This window comes from Cottoperca gobio, chromosome 7 (genome assembly GCF_900634415.1).
Source record: "Cottoperca gobio chromosome 7, fCotGob3.1, whole genome shotgun sequence".
Lineage (NCBI taxonomy): Eukaryota > Metazoa > Chordata > Actinopteri > Perciformes > Bovichtidae > Cottoperca > Cottoperca gobio.
In genome coordinates this window covers 15,786,380-15,808,775 of record NC_041361.1, presented here as the reverse complement: position 1 = coordinate 15,808,775, position 22,396 = coordinate 15,786,380, and the positions used below count along the sequence as shown (strand labels likewise).

The 22,396-nt window shown below is 41.0% G+C and overlaps 1 protein-coding gene across 1 annotated transcript; it reads left to right on the top strand.

The window, feature by feature from the left end:
• The first annotated feature begins 11,021 nt into the window (after window positions 1-11,021).
• Window positions 11,022-21,253, top strand: rhoab (ras homolog gene family, member Ab). The gene is made up of 5 exons (XM_029435399.1): window positions 11,022-11,193; window positions 17,767-17,924; window positions 19,289-19,409; window positions 20,429-20,559; window positions 20,996-21,253. The coding sequence occupies exons 2-5, from the start codon at window positions 17,769-17,771 to the stop codon at window positions 21,167-21,169; spliced, it is 582 nt and encodes a 193-aa protein (XP_029291259.1). The 5' UTR covers window positions 11,022-11,193; window positions 17,767-17,768; the 3' UTR covers window positions 21,170-21,253.
• Window positions 21,254-22,396: the final 1,143 nt, after the last annotated feature.

The window sequence follows — 22,396 nt, the reverse complement described above, 5'->3', positions numbered from 1 at the left end:
TTTTGGGATTGGATATGTTCCAAATCTGAGTCCCAGCTAAGTATGTTTACAGCTTGTCAACAACCTTATTTAATACCCCAGGAGTGCTATGTAAAGGTTTAATTCATACGTGTGGGGAATGGTGGATTTGTCAACTGGATAGAAAGATAAACAGTGTTATGTAAGTCTGATTCCTGATCATCTTGCTGTTTGGAGTCTCGATGAGATAAGAACATCTTAACATTTGCTTTTTGACAAATAGTGCCCTATGACTTGATGTGTAAAGCTGTGGAATAAGCGATAATGTCACCAGATTAGGAACATTTGCTCCTGTGAAAACATTCACCTTCCTGATGAGATGGAAAAAGTCACATTCAAACTTGCAATGACTCGTTTTTGTCCCTGTAGATTTCCAATCCATGTTTATGTGTTAATCTGACAGTGTGTTCCAGACTAACGTTGTGAAATACAGTAAATTCAGATTATTTATGTAGAGTTTGGACTCTTAAGAAACGGTTGCTTTTCACCTGATGGAAAGGTGTTGCGTATGGGAAGTGATAAGCCATATTAGAGTGATGAATTTCTGTGTGTTCTGTCCTGTGTTTCTCCTGCTCATTTCACTACGCTATTATTTTGACAAGAAGATTTTTTTACATTGGTTGAGTGGGGGGGGGGGGGCTTTCTTTAATTAAATATGAATAAACTGAATAGACAGGAATGAGAGACTAATCCAGCTTCAGGGTGCCGAAAGTTGAGCTGCATTCAAATATCTGAAACTTCGAACTGCATTCAACCATCGAAAGAATTCACAGTAGCAATGGAGGAAAAGTGTCCAAACTAATTACAGATGGTAACCGCGCCATGACAGTTTTATGGCGTCATTCTCACACCATTGTAAGTGCAAGTTACTCTGGAAATGGCTTGATACGTTTTTTAGCTTAGCTGCTGACACTACAGCAGCTAAACTACGCCACAATAAAAATCAGCAATGTAACAAAACACGTTCTTACATGAAGAGCGTAGGAATGTTGCAGTCTGAGGTTTCAGATTGAGTCCAGCCACTCTGCCAAACCTCCACCCCTATTCCCTTTTTTGTTTTTCTGTATTTACATTTGTTCTGGCTGTAAACATCCTCAAAGAGAAGAAAAGAATGCAGTCACCTCCCGTCGGTGTGAATAATGCCAATTTACAGTCGCTGTCCACAAACTAGGAGCGCTACAGGCGAGGAAAATGATCTTAATCGCTCAGATTTAAATGTGGCTGCATACGCGGTTAGTAAGTGTTTGTCATGTCCACCATTATCTTGTTATTATTTTAGACGCACCACAGGAAGGAAGTTTATTTTTTAAACCTCAGCAGGCGCTTTCTCAGTTTTACCCAAACAATTAGATTTTCCCTGGTTGGTTTCCTGTCAAAGGTTCCGATAGATGTCCAGTTTCTCTTACCAATCTTTATGTTAACTGGAATTAAGTCTCCTGGGAAATTTAAAAATGTTAAAGTTGTTCATTTGCCAGTCTTCATTTGCAGGTACAAATGGATAACTGGCAGCTATCGGAGGACTTTGACGAGGCGAACATTTAGTAACGTGACTACATCAGCATGACATCAAATCAGATGAGTTGTGACTCACGCATGCTAGGAGCTTGACTTATCTCTTTAGCCAGGCAGGCAACAAATTACCATTTAAATCAAATTGTTTGGTGACTTTGGGGTAACACCTTGTAGGTGAAAACTGTGTTCCTGCCCTGAAATAAATGACAGATTACAGATGACACTGCTCTGTTTTTGTGTCCTGTTGGCAAAGGTGGTTCATTCACATTGATGTTTTCCTTTTTTAATAGTTTTCACTTCTTTCATTTTCCTTATCTGTCGCTACATTTTGCACCAACAGATCTTGTTCATACTAATCTCTCTCTGTCTCTGTCTCCTCTCTCTCTCTGTCTCCTCTCTCTGTCTGGCTCTCTCGCTCTCTCCTCTGTCTCTGTCTCCTGTTTTAGTTTTCAGAAATATTTCTTTATCTCTATATGAAATAAAAGATGATTGTATGAAATTAAAACATGTGTTTCAGCCTTTCTTGCTGCTGTGGATATACATGGGATTTTACTTTAAGCACGGGTGAGATAGTGGTGGGTGACTCAGTGGTTTGACCTGTAACATCCCACAACAACCATGAATCCTTCTGAATTATATATATATATATATATATATATATATATATATATATAATGTGTATATATATATATATATAATGTGTATATATCAGTTCATGTCTAGTATATATGTATCTGTAATATCTCAATTATGTCTATATATATAATCTGTATGTCTATTATATGTCTTCCTATAATAGTCATGATATATAATATCGTATGTATAATAGATCCTATATATGTCAATGTCTCTATATATAGATATGTATGTATGTATAGCTATCTGTCATGTCTATCCTTCTGTCCTGTCTATATCTCATATGTCTGTCTATTCGCTCTTCTAACTCTCTAGTCTGTCTCTCTCTCTCTCTCTCTTCTCCTCTACTCTGCTCATTGCACTCGTCTCTCTCTCTGCTCTGCTCTGTCAATGTGCTCTCTCTCTCTCTTGGTCTCTTTCTCTCTCTCTCTCTCTCTCTGTCTTGTCTTTCCCTCTCTTCTCTGTCTGTGTCTCTCTCTCTCGCTCTGTCGTCTGTCTGTCTGTCTCCTACTCTTCCGGTCTGTCTCTCTCTTCCTGTCTCCATCTCTGTCTGTTATCCTCTCTCGCTCTCTCTCTGTCCTCTCTCTCTCTCTCTTCTCTCTGTCTCTTTCTGTCTCTCTTGTCTCTCTGTCTCCTGTCTTTCTTCTCTCTCTCCTCTCTCCTCTCTCTCTCTCTCTCTCTCTCGCTCTCTCTCTCTCTCTGATGTCTCTCCTCTCTCATCTCTCTCTCTCTCTCTCTCTTCTCTCTCTCTCTCTCTCTCTCTCTCTCTCTGTTCTCTCTCTCTCTCTGTCCATCATCTCTCTCTCTCTCTCTCCGCTGTCTCTCTCTCTCCTGTCTCTCTACTCCTCTCTCTCTCTCTGTCTCCTCTCTCCTCTCTCCTCTCTCTCTTCGCTCTGTCTCTTGTCGTCTCTTCTCCTCATCTCTAGCCTCTCTGTCTCTCTGTCTCTTCGCTCTCTCTCCTGCCTGCTCTCTCTTCTCTTCTCTTCTCTCTCTCCTCTCTCCCTCTCTCATCTCCCTCTCTCCTCTCTCCTCTCTCCTCCTCTGATCTCTCTTCCCTCCCTCGTCCTCTCTCCTCTCTCGTCCTACTCCTCTCTCTCTCTGTCTCTGCTCTTCTTCTCTCTATCTCTCTCTCTCTCTCTCTCTGGCTTCTCTCTTTCTCTCTTCTCTCTCTCTCTCCTCCTCTGTCTCTCTCTCTCCCCGAAAAATGGAATTTTATTACTCTATATATATATATGGCGCTGTATGTATATATATACTACAGTATATCCTCAAAGTGAGTACAACACCCTTTCAGTTTTTGCCAATTCTGTTATTCTTCAGGGCTCACCTCTCCTACTGACAACTTTGATATAACTTAAAGCATGTAGTCATGTGCTGCTGAAAAAGTAAGATTTGATTATCCTTTGAAAATAACTCAGTACAACGAGTTTATGTCTAAAAAGCTGCACACAAATAGTACACCCCCATAGTGAAACATGTCCGTAATTGTTGCCCAATGAGTTGTTTTCCTGCCCCGGTGGTTTCATATGACTCGTTAGTGTTACAAGGATTCAGGTTTAAATGCTAACAGGGCGTGTTAAATTGGTGTTTTGGGCACCAATTCTCTCTGAATGCTGGATAAACATGGCACCCTATGTGCAAGGAACTCTCTGAGCGGTGGAAAAAAAGTGATTAATTGCGCTTCACAAAGATGGACCTTGGCTTAAGAAAGAATTGCCAACACCATGAAAAATGCATTTGCAGCACAGTGGCTAAGATCATAACAGCGGTTTGTCCAGGACAGGTTTCCACTGGAAACAGGCCCCTGCGCCAGGGTCGACCCAAAGAATTGATCCACGTGCTCAGCGCATATTCCAGAGGTTGGTTCCAAAAAAATGTACGTGCGAGTGCTTCCCAGCATTGCTTGCCGAGGTTGCAGAAGTGGGAATGTCAGCCTGTCAGTGGCCAGAGACCATACGCCGCACACTGCAAATACAATCGTTTGTATGCCGTCGCCGCCAAGACAGAAGCCCCTTGCAACCGATGCTAGAAAGCCCGCCACAGATTTTGCGAACGACAATGAATCCAAGAACATGAGTTACTGGACCCAGTCCTGTAGTCTGATGAGACCAAAATTTAAGACCTGTTTGGGTCAGTGGTGGTCCGGCGTGTGTTGGCTGCCACCTGGTGAGGAGTACCAAGACAAAGTGTTTTGCCCTGACACGTCAAGTCATGGTGGGCAGCCATCATGGTACTGGGGCTGCATGAAGTGCTGCCGCCATGGGGAGCTGCATTCATTGAGGGACCATGAATTCCAATATTATCTGTGACATCCTGCAGCAGAGCTGATCCCCTCTCTTCGCGAAACTGGGCCGTAGGGCTTTCCAACTGATAATGGACTCCTAAACACCTCCAGATGACAAGCGCCTTGCTGACGGAAAGCTGAAGTTCTAAGGTGAGGACGGGCCAAGTATGTCTCCAGACTCTAACCCATTGAGCACATGTGGGGCATCCTCAAGAGAAGGTGGAGGAGTGCAAGGTGTCCAACATCCGTGCGTTCCGTGATGTCGTCGTGGATGAGTGAAAAGAGTCCAGAGCACCTGTGCAGCTCTGAGTTGAATTCCAGCCAGGAGGGTTAAAGCAAGTTGCTAGATAACAATGGGTGGTCACACAAAAATATGACACTTTTTGGGCACAATTTAGACCATGTTCACTATGGGGTGTACTCCACGTTTGTTGCCAGCTGTTTAGACATTAACAGCTTTGTGTACTGAGTAATTTTCAAAGGAAATAATCTATTAATGTTATTTCAAGCAGCACACTGGGAAAACCTACTTTAAGTTATTTATCAAGTTTCAGTAGTATGTATCCCAAAGGATTATAAACAGAATTTGCAAAAATCTAAGGGTGTACTCACTTTTGATGATAGACTGTATAATTATAAGTGTATATATTTATATATAGTATGTATGTACTGGATGTATGTCATGTAGATTTTTCTGTGTATATATCTATATATATATATATTGTGTATATATCTAGTAATATGTCTGTCTATATATACTCATATCTATATATTGTCCTGGATGTATATATAATATATATAATATAATACTATATGTAATATTATATATATATCTATATATGTGTATTATATGTATATACTGTATATTATATATTCTATTATATATATTATATATATCTATATATATATCTATATGTATTATAATCTTTTATATGTGTTTTGTAGTATTATTTGTATGTATCTATGTATTATATATGTATATAGTATATTATCTATACTATCTAGTATGTATATATATATATGTATATATATGTATATATATATATATATATATTATCTTATATATGTTATTATATGTATGTATATATATATATATGTATGTATATATTATTTATATATTATATATATTATCATATATATATATGTACGTCATGTGTTATATATATGTATATGTATGTATTATATATGTCTTTATCTATGTGTCTGTCGTGGGTCTGTCTGTGTCTCTCTCTCTCTCTCTCGCTCTCTCTGTCTGCCTCTGTCTCCTCTCTCTGTCTGTCTCTCCTCTCTTGTCCGTCTGTCTCTGTCTCTCTCTGTCGCTCTCTGTATGTCTCTCTGCTGTATGTCCGTCGCTCTCTCTCTGTGTTCTGTCCCTGTGGTCTTCTCTCTCTCTCTCTATCTCTGTCTGTCTTGTGGTCGCTCTCGCTCTGTCTGTCTCTCATCTCTCTTGTCCCCATGTCCTCTGTCTCTCTCTGTCCTCTCTGTCTGTCTGCCTCTGTCTGTCTGTCTGTCTCTCTCTCTCTCTCTCTCTCTCCTGATCGCCCTCTCCTCTCTCTCTCTCTAGCTCTTCTCTCTCTCTCCTCTCCTCTCTCTGGTTTTTTCTCCCTCTCCCCTCTCTAGTCCCTCTCTCCTTCTCTCCTCTGTGTTCTGTCTCTCTCTGTCTGTCTGTTCTCTCTCTATCTCTATCCTCTTATCTCTCTCTCTCTCTTATATCTCTCTACATCTCTATGTCGCTGTCTGGTCTCTATCTGTCTGTCTGTCTTTATCTCTCTCTACTCCTCATCTCTGTGTCTGTCTGTCTGTCTGTCTGTGTCTCTTCTCTCTCTCTCTCTCTCTCTCTCTCTCTCTCTCTCTCTACTCATCTCTCTCTCTCTCTCTCTCTCTTCTCTCTCTCTCTCCTCTCTCTCTCTCTCTTCTCTTTACTCTCTATCTCTCTCTCTTCTCCTACTGTGTGTGTGTGTGTAATTAACTATTCGATACTGTGTGTGTGTTGATCGATATGGTCTGTATACTCTACTATCTGTGTGTGTGTGTACCTCTCATATACTTATTGGGTGTGTACTAGTCTACTATATCTCTATGTGTGGTGTGTGTATATATATATAATAATATAACATAATCATATATGTGTGTATATATATATTACATATATATACACACACAAATATGATTAATATATATATATAATATCATACACACACATATATATATATATTGTATATATATATATATTATATATATTTGATAACACACACATAGATATATGTTATATATATATATATATAACACACACCTATACAGATATATATATATGTGTGTGTGTGTATATATCCTTCTATACTTACTACTTCTACATAAACATCACCCTATATCTGTGTGTGTCTTCTCTCCTCCCTCTCTCTCGGCTGTGTGGTCTCTCTCCTCTCTCTCTCCCATCTCTCTCATGTGTGTGGATCGCTCTCTCTCTCTCTCTCTCCTGTGTCTCTCTCTCTCATGTGTGCTCTCTCTCTCTCATTCTCCTGTGTCTCTCTCTCTTCTCTCTTGGTGTCTCTCTCTCTCTCCTCTCTCTCTCTCTCTGTGGTCTCTCTCTCTATTCCACCCTTCCCTTATGTGTGTATCTCTCTCTCTCCTGTGTCTCTCTATCCTCTCTCTACATGTGTCTCTCTCTATATATATGTCTTCAATCTATCTCGCTATCTCTGTCTCTCTCTCTCTCTCTCCTATGTGTCCTCTGCTGTCCTGTCTGTCTCTCTCTGCTATGATCTGCTCTGTCTGTCTCTCTCTGTCTGTCTCCTCTTCTGTGGTCTCTCTGTCTGTTCTCTCTCTCTCCTCTGTCGGTCTCTCCTCTCTGTCTGCCGTGTCTCTCTCTCTGTTCTTTGTGTCTCTCTCTCTCTCTGTCCTCTCTTCCTCTCGCTGTCTGCTGTGTTCCTGTATCTGTCTGTCTGTATGTCTATGTATCTGTCTGTCTGTCATCTTGTCTGTCATGTCTTTCTCTCTCTAGTCTCTCTTTCTCTATCTATCTGGTCTGTTGTCTTATGTCTATCTCTCTATATCTCTCTCTCTGTCTGTCTCTCTCTCTAGGGTGTCTCTCTATCTCTCTCTTCTATCTCTTCTATCTGTATGTCTCTATCTATCTCTGTATATTCTCTTAGCTCTCTCACTCTGTCTTTCTCATATATCTATCTACATCTCTCTCGCTCTGTCTCTATCTCTCTCTCTCTCTCTCTCTCTCTCTCTCTCCCCTCCCCCCCTTCCTTCGCTCCTCTCATCTCTCTCATCTATCTCTCTCTCTCTCAATCTCTCTCTCTCTCTCTCTCCGCTCTCTCTGTATCTCTGTCTCTCTCTGTCTCTATCTCCCTCTCTCTGTCTCATATCTCTCTCTCTCTCTTGTGGTCCTCGCTCTCTCTTCCTCTCTCTCTCTCTCTCTCTCCTCTCTCTCTCTGTCTCTCTGTCTCTCTCTCTCTCCCTGTCTCCTTCTCTCTCTCTCCTCCTCTGGTCTCCCTATCTCTCCTCTCTCTATCTCTCTCTCTCTCTCTCTCTCTCTCTGTTCTCTCTCTCTGTTCTCTCCTCTACTCCTCTCGTTGTATCTCGCTCTCTGTCTCTCTCTCTGTCTCGCTTTGGTCTCTCTTTCCTCTCTCTCTCTCTCTCCTCTCTCCTCCTCTCTCTCTCTCTGTCTGTCTGTTCCTCCTCTCTCTCCTCTCTCTCTCTCTAGTCTCTCTCTCTCTCTCTCATCTCTTCTCTCCCTCTCTCTCTGCTCTCTCTCTCTCTATCCTCTTCTCTCTGTTCTCTCTGTCTCTCTGGTCTGTCCGCTTCCTCGTTCTCTCTCGGCGCTCTTGCCTCTCTCTCTCTCTGTTCTCTCTCTCTCTCTCTCTCTCTTCGGTATCCTCTCTCTCTGTGTTGTGTCTCTCTCGCTCTCCTCTCTCTGTGTCTCTCTCTCTCTCTCTCTCTCTCTCTCTCTGGTGTCTCTCTCCTGTCCTCGCTGTGGTCTCTCTTTGTATCTCTCTCTTCTCGCGTTGTATCTCGCTCTCTCTCCTTCTCTGTGTCCCTCTCTCTCTTTTCTCCGTGTGTCCCTCCCTCTCTATCTTCTCATCTGGTGTGTATCTCTCTCTCTCTTCTCGGTGTCTCTCTCTTCCTCTCTGTGTCTCTCTCCGGTGTGTCTCTCTCTGTTTCCTCTCTGTTGTGTGTCTGCTCTCTCTACTTCGTGTGGGTCCCTGTCTGTCTCTCTCTCTCTCTCTGTCTCTCTCTCTGCCTCGTTCTGTGTCTTCTCTGTCTTCTCTGTCTACTCTCTCCTCTCGTGTGTATCTCTCTCTCTCTGTTGTCTCTCTCTGTGTCTTGTGTCGCTCTCCTTTCTGTCTTTCTCTGTTCTCTCCTGTGTCTATCTCTGTCTCCTTCATCTCTCTCTCTCCTCTCATCTGTGGTCTCTCTCTGTTTCTCTCTCTGTCTCTCTCTGTCTCTCTCTGTCTACTGTACTATGATTGATCTCTCTCGCTGGTCTGTCTCTCCTCGCTGTCTTCTGTCTCTCTCTTCCTCTATCTCTCTCTGTCTCCTATACTCTCTCTATCTCTATCCCTCCCCTATCTCTCTCTCTCTGTCTCTCTCCCTCCTCCCCCCCGCTCTCTCCACCTCTCTCTCTCTATGTGTATCTCTATCTCTCTCTACACCTTATCTCTCAATGTGTGTACTCTCTCTCCCCATCTACTATCTCTCCTCTGTGTGTCTCTCTCTCTCTCTCTCTCTCTCTCTCTCTCTATCTCTCTACCTACTCTTCTCTCTCTCACTGTGTATCCATCTCTCTGTGTATCTCTGTGTCTACCGCTCTCTTGGTATATCTGTGTCTCACATCTCTCCTTGTGTGTAATCTCCTCTCGTCTCTATATATCTCTCTTGTGTGTGTCTCTATCTCTACTCTCTGTGGTGTCTCTCTCTATCCCTACTCTCTATGTACCTAGCTCTCACTACATATCCCTCTCTTCCATATATATCTTTCTATGTGTACTATCATCTCCTGTGTCTCTCTCTATGTTGTCTCTCTATACTTCTGTATATCTCTATGTATATATGTATATATATGTAATCACTCTCTCCTCTCTTTCTCTTTATATATGTCCTATATGAATGTAATGTAATAATATACACACAATATATATATAGATATATATATAATATATATGATATATATATATATATGTTTATATATATGTATATCTATATGTATATATATATATAGATATTATATATATAATATATACTACTATGTATATGTTATATATTATATGTAATATGTATATTATATATGGTATATGTTATCAGTATATATATATATATGTATATGTATATATGTATATATATAATCTATATTATATATATTATATATATGTATATATATTATATATATATATATTATATGTGTGTAGGTATATATATGTATATATATATATATATAGGTGGAAGAAGTAGTAAAAATACTCCACTACAAGTAAAACTCAAATGTTATTTAAGTTGAGGTACAAAATATAAGTAAAAGTACAGAATATTATAGTATAGTAAAGTACACTATATTGGACAGTGTTATATTATTATAGTATATTATATATTTTTGTTACTAACCAGTACATGTAAGAGTATTTTAATTTCTTTGTTTGTAAACGTGCGGTTAATTTAAGATACTTTGCGTGCAACTGTGTAGATTAAGAGTATAGTACTGCAAAATATCATAAAGGCATATCATATGTTTTTATTTAATAAGTAACTATACATGTCAAATTAGAGTATAAATACTTCCCTTTGAGATGTAGTGGAGTAGAAGTATGAAGTGGTATAACATGGAAAAACTCAAGTAAAGTACATTTATGTCGAAATTGTACTTGAGTAAATGTAGGCTATTTGCTTATCTAACACTGTTTCTATTCTTTTTATTCACTTTAATATGTTACATGATTTGCTCTCCACTTGTCTGAATTTGTTTAGTTACCTTAACTGTCCGCCAGATGGGGCAGTAAGTGCAGTTTCCTCCTGGCTCACAGGCAATTACAATGAGAGAAAGTTACAGCTTCACTGTAGGCACCGCTGTAATGGGCTCAATTAAGTCTGATTGGGGGAATAACATAATTCACTGAAATATATTTTCCGTGGGGACATAACCCCAACATTTTGTATTGGATCAGTATAGTGCCCATTAAATGTCAGTTATCATATGTTTAGTCTGAAGCTAAACTAAATGAAGTTTTTATCATGGGGCTCAGACTACTGAAGAACACACGTGGTACTTGGGCTATAAGGAAATGCCCCACGGTGACTCATTTTGGACTTCAGTTAATAGTTGAATAAACACTCATATGTAGTATGCTACTGTCATTTTAAACCCTAAGGATTGCAAAGTAGTCTTCGTAGGTAAAACACTCCTGTACTGTTACACACGCGTTCACCCTCAGAAAGTTATGAAATGTAACGTCTGAAAATAGACAGTGTTTATAGCTCGACACCACCTTACAGATTTCCATACAGTTGATGAGCTAGTAACTCTGCTCGTACACCTCGTGCCCGCGCAGGTGTGGCTCTCATGCTCGTGCCCGGCACCCCTCCCCCCCAGCTACAATCTACAAACCCTGGCGGCGCGCTCCCGTTAAGTAATTCATTGTATCAGATTGAGACGAGGAGGAAGCAGCGAGCGACTCGACTGGTCGGCGAAGCAACCCTGCTCCAGGAAACACTGAAAATCTGACTGCTACCCACATAAACCGCAGGTAAACTACTTTCTGGAACACCAGGCCATTCTGAAGTGCTTATTCTCTTGTATTGTTAAGTTTAAAAGCGGATAGGGTAATTAAAAAAAAGTTGTCCGGAGCTTTGAGAGGCCGTGCTAGCAAAGCTAAAAGCTAGCTAGGATAGCTAACGTTAGCGTTTCCCCCAACCGACCTCAATTTCAATGCCGCTTCCGCACTTGCCACACACTCCTGTGCTGAGGAGAAAACTGCGGTAGAGGCTCATGTGACTGAAACACCTCGGTCAGACTCTACCGAGGGCTGTTGGTAATTTTGTAAATACTTCAGTAATGCTTATAAATGTAACCGTTGAAACTGGCCTAGATTGGTGATCCGGCCGTAGCCAAAAAATGAGGCTCTTTTCCTGACTTGCCTCGGCTGACCAGGCGGCTTCCCAACGGCTCAGCGTTAATGGCTGCTAGTAGTTAAAGTTAGACGTAAATGTTTCGGTAACATGCCAAATACTAGTGAACAAATACACCACTATGTACTTTTAGTTAAACACTAAAGCCGTATTTTCCTATTTTGTAGGTTTAAAACATGTCAGTGACCATAGAGCACACCGTTTCTACTTGGTAGGGGCGTTTAAGTTTTACGTTTTTCGAATATTAGGTTTTTGTCGTGAGCAATCTTTGCGTCTGAGAAGTCACATGTGTAAAATATGTTGGTCTTGGTATTTAGTTTGGATTGGGGCCACCCACCCATTCTTCCACTGCGGACACTAGCCATCTGTTGCCTCTGTGATGACGCCATCTTTCTGGTGACCCACCCAGTGGCTAGCTGGTATAAAAACAATGTTTGACTAAACACTGGGAGCTCTCACAGGCAAGAAACGCAACTGTTTCTGTGCAGTTGGCTATGGTGTCTAGTAGACTACACCAATTGTAAGTCAATGTTCTAACCAGCAATGAAGTGTAAAATGTTTGGCCAACCAGGGCTGATGGATAAGGACAAACTGATGTGTCACTATATTTTTTATTGACGCCGGTTAGTGATGATGTGACAATATTCTGGGTGTGAGTTATTGAAATCATCTCAGATTAAATCTAATCTTGTAGCTCAGTGTCAAGAAGACATGACATCCACCCTTGGATCTGAATTGGTACGTTTTACAAGCAGACAAACAGGATGCATTTTTTTTATCATTACAAATTCAACATGTTTGGATGTGGGTTCAGTGAAATGATTATTATTATTATTAATAACTCATTTCATTATTCTCGCCAAATATAGAAACGTCTCTGGAATAATATTTAGTCCATCATAAAATACAGTAGCTGTTTTTGCAGCACCAGGGGCGGGAGGGAGTGAAGTAGGCTGGCTTTTATTACAGGTGTTTCACACTGTCACCCTTGAAGCTGTTAACTTATCCTCTCCGCCGTTCTAATAGAAGATTATGGTCACCAACTGATTTCAAATTTTTTATTGAACGTCCAATTCATAAATCTGACCTTCATTCCAATAATACATGTCCGTTCTCTAGGGCTTTGTTCTAAAGATGTCGTGTGCTATTTTTTAAAAATGTATTGCGAAAATGAGCATCTGCTAATATTCTTGAAAATTGTAACGTAGTGTCCCCAATATACCTTGTCTCCTTTCTCCAAAGGGGTCATTTATAATGTTTATCACCAATTTTGCATAAGCAGTGTTCTCCTGTGCAGCAGTTGCTCATTATAGTCTTAATGGTCCACTTGTTTAAGCCATTCTAGTTTTTTATTTTGATTAGAAAAATGTGTAATATGAAATGATTGTGCTTATTAACAAGGATCTGTTTTAATGAGGCTTCATGGTTGGCATTAATGATTACCCAGGAATGGATCAGTGACAATTTGTCTTAAGGTCAGAAAATGCCATGCTTAAATTATTGATATGATTAATCTGGGTTACTTTTAAATTCGGTATCCCTTACATGTTCTTGAGCATGCACATGCTACAGCTGTCATCATCACCATGTAGTTTAGACAACTGTTGCATTAACTGTCCTGTACAAATCACTGACCACCAGGGAGATTCATTTTTTGCTGTATTTTTTACTATACGTGTGTGCTGCACACAGTGGTAAAAATACTATTTTTCTGTTCTTTTCACAGTAATGGATTAATTCAGAAATGTTGCCGCCCATAGAAATGCATGTCAGGTGGCAGAAGAAAGGCACATGCCATGTTTCTGTCAGAAACTGAAATATTAATCAGACGGCAGTCAGTTAACATCACTAAGCGGTGTCTAATTTTCCACACTGAGGACTGTGTGGGGTATTTCCTGGCATAAACACGCACAGGTCTTTTGATGCAACGGTTGCCTGTGTGGGGTTTTCTAAAGGACAGGCTGATGAATCATGAAGAGCACAGTAACTATTTTTAATAATACATTTAAAGCTGTGTCCTACAAGGAAACAATGCAGAATTAATAGTGTTTCAATTAACAATTTAATCATCAGGGAAAGTGCCACACAATAGTTTTGTGTTTGAAAACTGGTTGTGTGGACACATGCGTGGGTTTGACTTGCAAACCTGCTGGCACAAACATTGGCTGTTTTAGTTTGATAGGATGACAGCTTACTTAACACTCCCAAGGGTGGAGAGAGACAACCTAGCAAGCATAGTCTTTCTTTAAAATTGCTTATTGCTTTAACAGTTAAGTATTTAAGGAGAGTTGGATGGGCTGCATTGTGAAATTGATGAAAGAGCTTCTTCTTTTTAAAGGAGCCCACAAACATTCCTGCTGGGAAAGTCGGTTGATGAAGTGAATCACAAAATTGACAAGAAGGTTTACCCCTGCTGCCAATTGTCTTCCTTCTATTTTCATTTCTGTGTTTATCACAGCAGTGTTCCCTGTTGCTCTGTCTGTATCTATCCTAATCTGTTAATTTGATCCTGTTGGGGTTATCCCTGTCTCTCCTCATCCGTTGTTTGTCTCTTAAATTAACCTCATGGTCCCTTGTTGGCTAGAATGCAGGTGGGGCAGAGATCTGAGCCTTGTCCCCATTACCTACCAGGATTATAATTGATCAGGGGAGTACATCTGACATGCACTTATTTGTTGTTACTGCCTTTTCTTGTCTTGCTGTACCTAAACATTTTAAATCTATTCACCCCAAAGAAGACAGATTGGACATCAGCTGTAGAGTGGTTGTCTGCAGGCTGTAGTTGGTGTTACATCGCTTCACACGTGCACCACTTCAATGCTTGACAAGCCTGTTAGGTATTTCGGCCTGGTCGTGTGCCAAAGTGTCTGGCAGATATGACTAACATATTAGCAACAGCCCAAGGTGATGTGTCTGGTTGGTGGTAGTTTTACATTCTGTTGGTGCTATGTAGCCGCAGGTGGTGGTTCCAGATTTTAGTGAACTCTCACTAAGGAATAGTTGAGACTACATTTCATATTCCCTCATGCATCAAACTAGCTGAATACAACCAATTTTCATCCAGATTTTTGTATTTCCTCCTTTTCGCACGTTCTTTAAAAATGGCAAGTTTTCTCTGGTCTCTCACAAGCCTGAAGCTTGCATGCCTGTTTTGCATCAAGTCAAAAATATATGTACAAATTCAGCTCGTACTGGGCAGGTATTTGCCAAAAAATAAAATCATGTTCCTTTTTCCCTGAAAGCCCATTTAGAGCTCAAAGACAAAAGAACAATGAAGGTAATGTAAGACAGTTGCGGCATGAATGCAAGAATATGCATCTGCGGGACATTTTGTGCAAAATGCAGGAAAACTAAAACATGACTGTCTGCCGCATTCAATTTTTGACCTGCACGTCTGTCATCATTCTGCAGATTCACAAAATATAGGCTACCATGCTTGGTTTTCCTTATTTTTCTAATTAAAAAAAGAGAAAAGAAAATCATGAACCCAGTTAGTACTGCTGATCATGTTGAAGATGGCACTTGTGGACACTGTTCACATTTTTGGTGCAATTGTTGTGTAGTTCTGTGTTGTAATACCCTTGTTCTGTGAAATTACGTCTATGAATTCTCCTGCTACACATGAGGATTCGAGTGGTTGTCTGTTAGCTAGTCACGAGAAATGAATAAGCAAGAAATGATCCTACCTCAGTTTACTTGGTCCAAAATGAAGGACTTACTTCCTTGCATCAGAGTATGTGCTGTACTTTCAATATTGTATGTTACCCTGCTCTTTTGAAACAAGAGTTCAAGCAGTTCAGACACAACAGTCTCCACTGCTAATGGAGATTTTCCTGTTGTGTTTTGTCTTTATTGTGCCCCTGTTAAGTGTTTTCCTGAATCTTTTTTTTGCCAGGAAAACGAAACAAATGTATAGTCTGATACTGACAATCATAGACGGTTCTTTGTATTAACAACTGGTTTCGAGATTCCTTGTCTGGTAAGCCACTCTAAAGGAATAATTGGTTGTTTTACTTGTTGGAATGAGGGCACATTGTTATTTACCCGGTTTAGCCGCTGGTCAAACGTTTCAAGCATTGACCATACACCCACCTCGAGGCTACGGCTGCCCCCGTTTTTGTCTTTTCCTTTTTCCTCAAGTCATGGAGGGAATGGTCTAATATTTTTTGACACTGCTGTCCTACTTAGAGTGTTCATCTACCATTTATAGAATGCGTGCAGCACCTCACAGTGCTTTGGTGCAGTTTAGGGTCAGAAACTAATGGGCCTGAGGACAATAAAGTCTGGGAAATTGAAAGGCAATTTATTAGGGAGAAATAATTGACCTTAAGCATTAGAGTACTTGACTGTATATTAATCAACTCATTGCGTTGTCATACTTTAACATGTGAATGTAACTAGTATGCCCAATGGGCCACAGCAGGTATCTTGTGTGGGAACATGTTACTGTGGATGTATGTCCAAATGTGCTGCAGTTAAGAAAAAGCTGGTTTTTCATCAAAAAAGGACTGAATACACTGACAGAAGCTGAAGAAAATGTAGGCAGCACACAGTAACCAATTGAATTGGCAGTTGCATGCAAACTGCTGTATGGACAAAAAAACTAAAGAGGAAAGAAAGACAGGTGGATTGGGGCCAGAGACCATCATGTTATGCAAAGCCTATTCCAAATTTAAACTAATTCTAGCTTTGCAATCTTTATTTATTTATTTTTACGGCAACAATCAAACCCCTGATACCAGTTGCCTCAGTTCAAAGGGGCACAGAGAATTAAACCTCTACGGTGGGCTGTGGTAATGCCATGTTACAGCTCCAGAAATGCTGCAAGATCAAAACTGCAGCCCCGCTGATGAATTCAGAAAGAACACGAGAGGTGTCTGGGAGTTTGCTCTCTATCACGCCTCCGGCTGCCTCACTGTGAAGGAGATTGCAGGGTAGAAACAGTGCTGCACCTTTCCGGATCAAGGAGGAAATAACCCGTCAGGGATATGATGTATTATCCTATCTATAAGGGGTCCAGTTGTCCTTGTGCAGTTAGTAAGTACTGTGTTGGTGTGAAAGTTGTCTCTGCGGCAGTGCACCATGACAAATGAGGTGTGTTTGATGTATAAAGCGGTTGTGCCTTTTTGATCACAGTTCTTGTTCAAGTATGCAGGGAAATGGCTGTTTCCTGTTTCATGTTGTGATCACACTCTGCTGTTGGTTTAATGTGAACGTAATTCTTTGTTATACACCGGCAAGGAATTAGGAATTCTAAAGATTTCAAGACAAGAATGCACAACATTTAAACCTAGTTCCTGTGTTTGTGACTTTCTGTAACATTTCCCAATATGGAGCGATCCAGGCTGCTCTCAACCAATGACTACATGACGGTCATTTGCCCCAACTTCCCTTAACTCTGTTGGGCAAGTTTGTTCTCTTACACCCACACTGACACGTCTGTTGGGTCTTTAACCATCATGAATTACTGAAATTTTTACTTCCTTGTAGCTTATGTCGTGCTGTGCCGTAATGGCCCCCTTTATGTTGACATCTGTATGTTGTTTAGGGATAGGACAGGCACCTGCACAGAAATCTGGGGTGCACTGGTGCAATCTTAACACTGCTTAATATAGAGGTAGTTTGTGTGATTTCTGGTTTTCCTTTACACATACTGTCGTTTGCCCCAAATGTGAAGTGATTCCTGCTCTTGTCAGGCTACTTGTCCAATATTAAGCCTCACGGTTTGCAAGCCTTCCTTACTTCAAAGAAAATCTGTTAATCACATGCTGGAAGACCATTACATTTCTGTCATGTCATTTTTGTATTACATTAATCATCTCACAACCCCTCTGAACCTTAGGTTGAGCTGTTGAGCTTAACTGTTTTTTTCCCAGCTCCGTGGTCAAATGTGTCAAGTATAGTGTTGCATGGTGCACCTGCACTATGCAACACTACTCAACACATTGTCTTGCTTTCATGCCGCATAGGTTGCATGTTATTTTCATGCTTTCGTTTGTCTTTGTGCATGAAATACAGGTTGTGACAGGTCAATGGTTTGTTGTGTATTTTCCCACAACGATTGCACACAAATGTTTTGGATCGTCAAATGCTCTGCTGTAACAGTTAAACTTCTGATCCTACTTAATGTCAGGCTTTTCCTGTGGCTTCTTGATCATAACCTCTACCTCCTACTCCGTGTCTTCCTCCAGGGATGGCAGCCATCCGTAAGAAGCTGGTGATAGTGGGGGATGGAGCTTGTGGAAAGACCTGCCTTCTGATTGTCTTCAGCAAGGATCAGTTCCCTGAGGTCTACGTCCCCACAGTGTTTGAGAATTACGTTGCTGACATAGAGGTGGATGGCAAACAGGTGAGGCAATTTCCCAGGCAACTGTCAAAATGTATTCCTGTCTCTTTTAATCTCTGCCATGGCTTTTTGCATTGGTATCAGGGCTTATTCTGTTCCCTGGGTGTTTAATTATGCTCAGCACTTTAATTTTACCTTCAGGGTTAAGTGAGCAAGTGTTGATAAAACTGCACTGTTTCATTTTCTCATGTCCCCTCACATTTCTGCAGTAATCTGCTTAGTCTGGTCTGTTTTCTACAGACTACTTCGTTTAGTCACAGGCCTCCAAAGTAATAGTCAAAATGTTTGTAGGTGTTTCTGTGTCGTCTTTTAGGTGCGAGTCTGTTTTATCTAAATTGCTATGCTAACTCAAACTAACCAGAAGTCGTGACTTGTTGTTTTTATTCTAAGCAATGCATATAAACTCCTATGTGGACACACATTGATGATAGAGTTAGTGCCTGATTTTAGATGAACCTCTTTTATATACCAGAACCAGCAAATTGTAGACTGTTTTAATAAATCCACTGTAACTCAGAAATTAGAAGGATATATTCTCTGGAGTAAGACTCCTTGTGGCTTCCAGGTTCATGATGTACTCTGGATAACTGCAGCACCCAGCCCAACTCATCAGTCATAAACCCACACATCCTGACCTCATTCTGGGTTAATGGGATCCTGGGACATTGAGTCCTTATTGGTTGTTTGATTTCTAACCCTTTGTGCTGCTGAGGAGGACTCTGACTACTTGTCAAGTGTCACACTTTCCCAACTATGGTTTCCTTTCCTGATTTAGCTTTGCAGTCTGCTCGCTCAGAGATTATTATAAGGCACTGTGCCAGGGTGTTTTATTGGTGATGAACAAATGAGAAAGGGTCAGATGTGTTGGGTAATACAAATAAATCAAATTATAAAATGGGACCACCATTTATGGAACATTTTACCTTTTTTACATTATTTTTATGTATAATTTTTACTTAATTTGGTTTACTTCTTATACTGACTATTATTTTAGCTTTCATAACTTGTACAAACTTTTATGAGTTTGCATTTAAATGATTACAATAATCTTTTTGCATTTGGAGATGGGTCCCAGTGCAGGTGGTGGGTCAGAGCCTGCAGCTCTGCAGCGGGACGCTATTAATCATGCATTCATTTCCTCTTGTGGAATAAAAATAAACCCTTATTTTTTATTAGTTCCTGGTCAGGACGAGGACTCATGCGGCTTATTATATCATTTATTTACTGGCTTCAATTTAAAAGTTGTGCTGATCAGGATGGACGTGGTGTTTTTCTTTAACTTTTGTACTTCTTCTCTTCCCCTTTTCTCCACATTCCTTTGTCCTTCTCTCAATGTGTGTGTGTGTATATGTATGTATGCGTGTCAGGTGGAGCTGGCTCTCTGGGATACTGCGGGTCAGGAGGACTATGACAGGCTGAGACCTCTCTCCTATCCAGACACTGACGTCATCCTCATGTGCTTCTCCATAGACAGCCCTGACAGCTTGGGTGAGTAAAAAACACACACACACACACACACACACACACACACACACACACACACACACACACACACACACACACAGTCATGCATGATATAAAATACAACCTCGGAGAAGAACTGCTTACATTTGCACAACCACACCGACACACTCCGATACAAATCGTTTGTCATGCAATGGCATGCAGCCCTTTTCAGGCATAATGATTATGAACAGCACTTCTGTGATCACATGGAAGAGGGATTTGCGTAAAATAAGGTGATAAAAGCTGCAGATCATTAAAGTGGCAGGCATGGATTAAATGAGAGGAAGTTACTATTTCAACAAACCAAAGGCTTATTGTACTAGAGCTTGTCATTTCAAATTGTTTTACATAACCATTCTTCAGACATTACTTCTCCGCTTTAAAACGGTGTTTTTACAACTCTTGATGCTCAGTTGAGATATGGAGGCTCGTCTTTGTGCTTTGAGTTTCTCGTCCTCAAAAGCAGGTTTATCTTTGAAGGGACTCTCATTCTATATTAAATCAAAATGCTGCCATCCTGTGATTTAACTGTTAACTAATTTAAAGATACGGGTAATTGCTGCGCCACCAAAGCGATTTCATGCAAAGGTTTCATGGTCAGATTTTTAATGTGAGTTTCCAATTGTAGCAACAAATGATACCAGCGTTTCCTATGAGTTTGTTGGATTCCAAATAAAAAATGTACATCATAATTAGCATTTCCAGTTTAAGTGAGACCTTCACAGAGGCACAAAAAGAAAAATATCTCTATCACAGGGCAAGTGCAGTACACATCTCTTACAAATACCGATTTTGTATAGTTCTTTTTCCTTTTATTGAGCTGTGGTGGCCTCCCATTGCTAGTTTATCCCACTGCTGAATTATTATTAAATATAATCTTAAAATTCACCACCTCTATTGTAATGGGATGTCCATTGGATTTTATTCTGACAGCTAAATTACCTCATACATGCACACAAAATAAAATGGCCAATAAATATTGATCTATTTTTCCTTCACAGAAAACATTCCAGAGAAGTGGACCCCAGAGGTCAAACACTTCTGTCCCAACGTTCCCATCATCCTGGTAGGAAACAAGAAAGACCTGCGCAACGATGAGCACACACGCCGAGAGCTGGCCAAGATGAAGCAGGTACCATAATTATTTTCTCCTTCTTTTAAATATTAAATAGAGAGCTATTACCATTTTTGGATATTCTGTGTGCCTTCTGCCAAACACTAAACAGTCATGTGGATGTAAGGTGTGTTTTATGTATATTGCACAATTTCTGTGTTTATCATGCAAATGCATGACTGATGCACACAGATGAGCATGAAATACCAGCTTCTAGTATTACCATCTAGCATTTCATGCATGCATCTTGTCTTAGAAATACCTCTCCTCCCGCTCAACCATATCTATCATTGATGCCTGATGTACAGAGCAGTAAGTAAAATGAGTAAAGATCACAGCTTTCACTAGTATTTATAGTAGTAGTTAGCTCTGTTAGCTAGCATGTTCTAGACAATGTGTGGGGTACAGTGTATGTGTTCCTAAACCAAATTCTTGTTTTCTCATCACCCATTAGGAGCCAGTAAAGTCAGAGGAGGGACGGGACATGGCCGGTCGCATTGCAGCTTTCGGTTACATGGAGTGCTCTGCTAAGACCAAGGATGGCGTGCGGGAGGTGTTCGAGATGGCCACCAGGGCAGCGCTGCAGGCCCGCCGCGGAAAGAAGAGCAATAAATGTGTAGTGCTGTAAAATGGCTCACACATTTGGACTGTTTTCACCCCGAGCGACTGTACCCAGGGGCTAGAGCTCGGGAGGGACTGAGGGATTACTAGATGGGAGAGGGAGGGGGGGAGGGGAGAAAAGAGTGCAGTAAATGACTACCGCTGTAAAATGGCTGTTTGTTGGACTGAATAGACCCTGGGACTTGGGTTTGGTAAACTTTGATGGAGAGGGACGGGGGTGGATGGACTGGGGGTGGGGGGGGGGGTGACTACCGCTGTAAACCATTGGGCTCTTTCCGTTTGTCTTTTTCAACAAGCCACTTACACTGATAAACACCATTATTCTGGTCCTTTCTAAAAAAATATTTCGCAGACTGATAACATTTCTAAAGTTGCTAGTGAATTATGGGATGTGCCGGACTACGTTCAGTGTGAACAACAAAGAAGATCTATAGTTTCCTGCCTGGATGACTAGACATGGATGGGAGTAAATATCGGACGGCACAGTAAATGAGTACCACTGTAAACAGCCAGCAGCGGACTATTTATCCGCAGGGGTTCATACCTGGAAGTAGTGCTGGGCAGTGTGGAGCTGGACAGTTGAAGGGATGGGAAGACTGGAGCGTGGGTGTGTCCACATCTGGGCGACACTTGCAGTTTTTCATATGCTGTAGTTACCAAAAGTAGACATATCACCAGTAAACTGTAATAATCTATTAGCTTGTCGTTTTTAAGAACAAAAATAAGGCATTTGGAAGAAAAAAAATCCCGCTTTTGGTTTGTTTGTCAGGTGCTCGGGTCTTATGTGTCGTATTATCAGAGCGGCGTGCAGCTATATGCTCACATGTCCAGCTCAGTGCCATTGAGTCTCACCGTGGCTAATCCTGTGCTCGCAGTGACAAACGCATTGAGCCGTACTCTCACTGAGATGATCTGTTCAGAGCCACCTAATAGTGAATGCTCTATTATTTGCAGATCAACTGCACAGTTTGAATTCCCTCAGCGCTGGCCTTAAAGTAAAACTACTTCCTTCAAAGTGGATCTCATCACCACCTGTATTTCACTTGCTGCTTTTAAATGTTAGGCATCACACCATCGCAGTGTTGCAGAGGGGACAGTGTGAAGTTAACTTCCAGAGGAGCAGCAGAATCCACTGGGGTCGGTTTGTCTACCTCAGGAGGCGATCAGCTGAATGTTCTTAAACGGCATCAGTGGAAGTGACAGGGGAGTTGTGTTCTCACTGGATGTCGAAGGT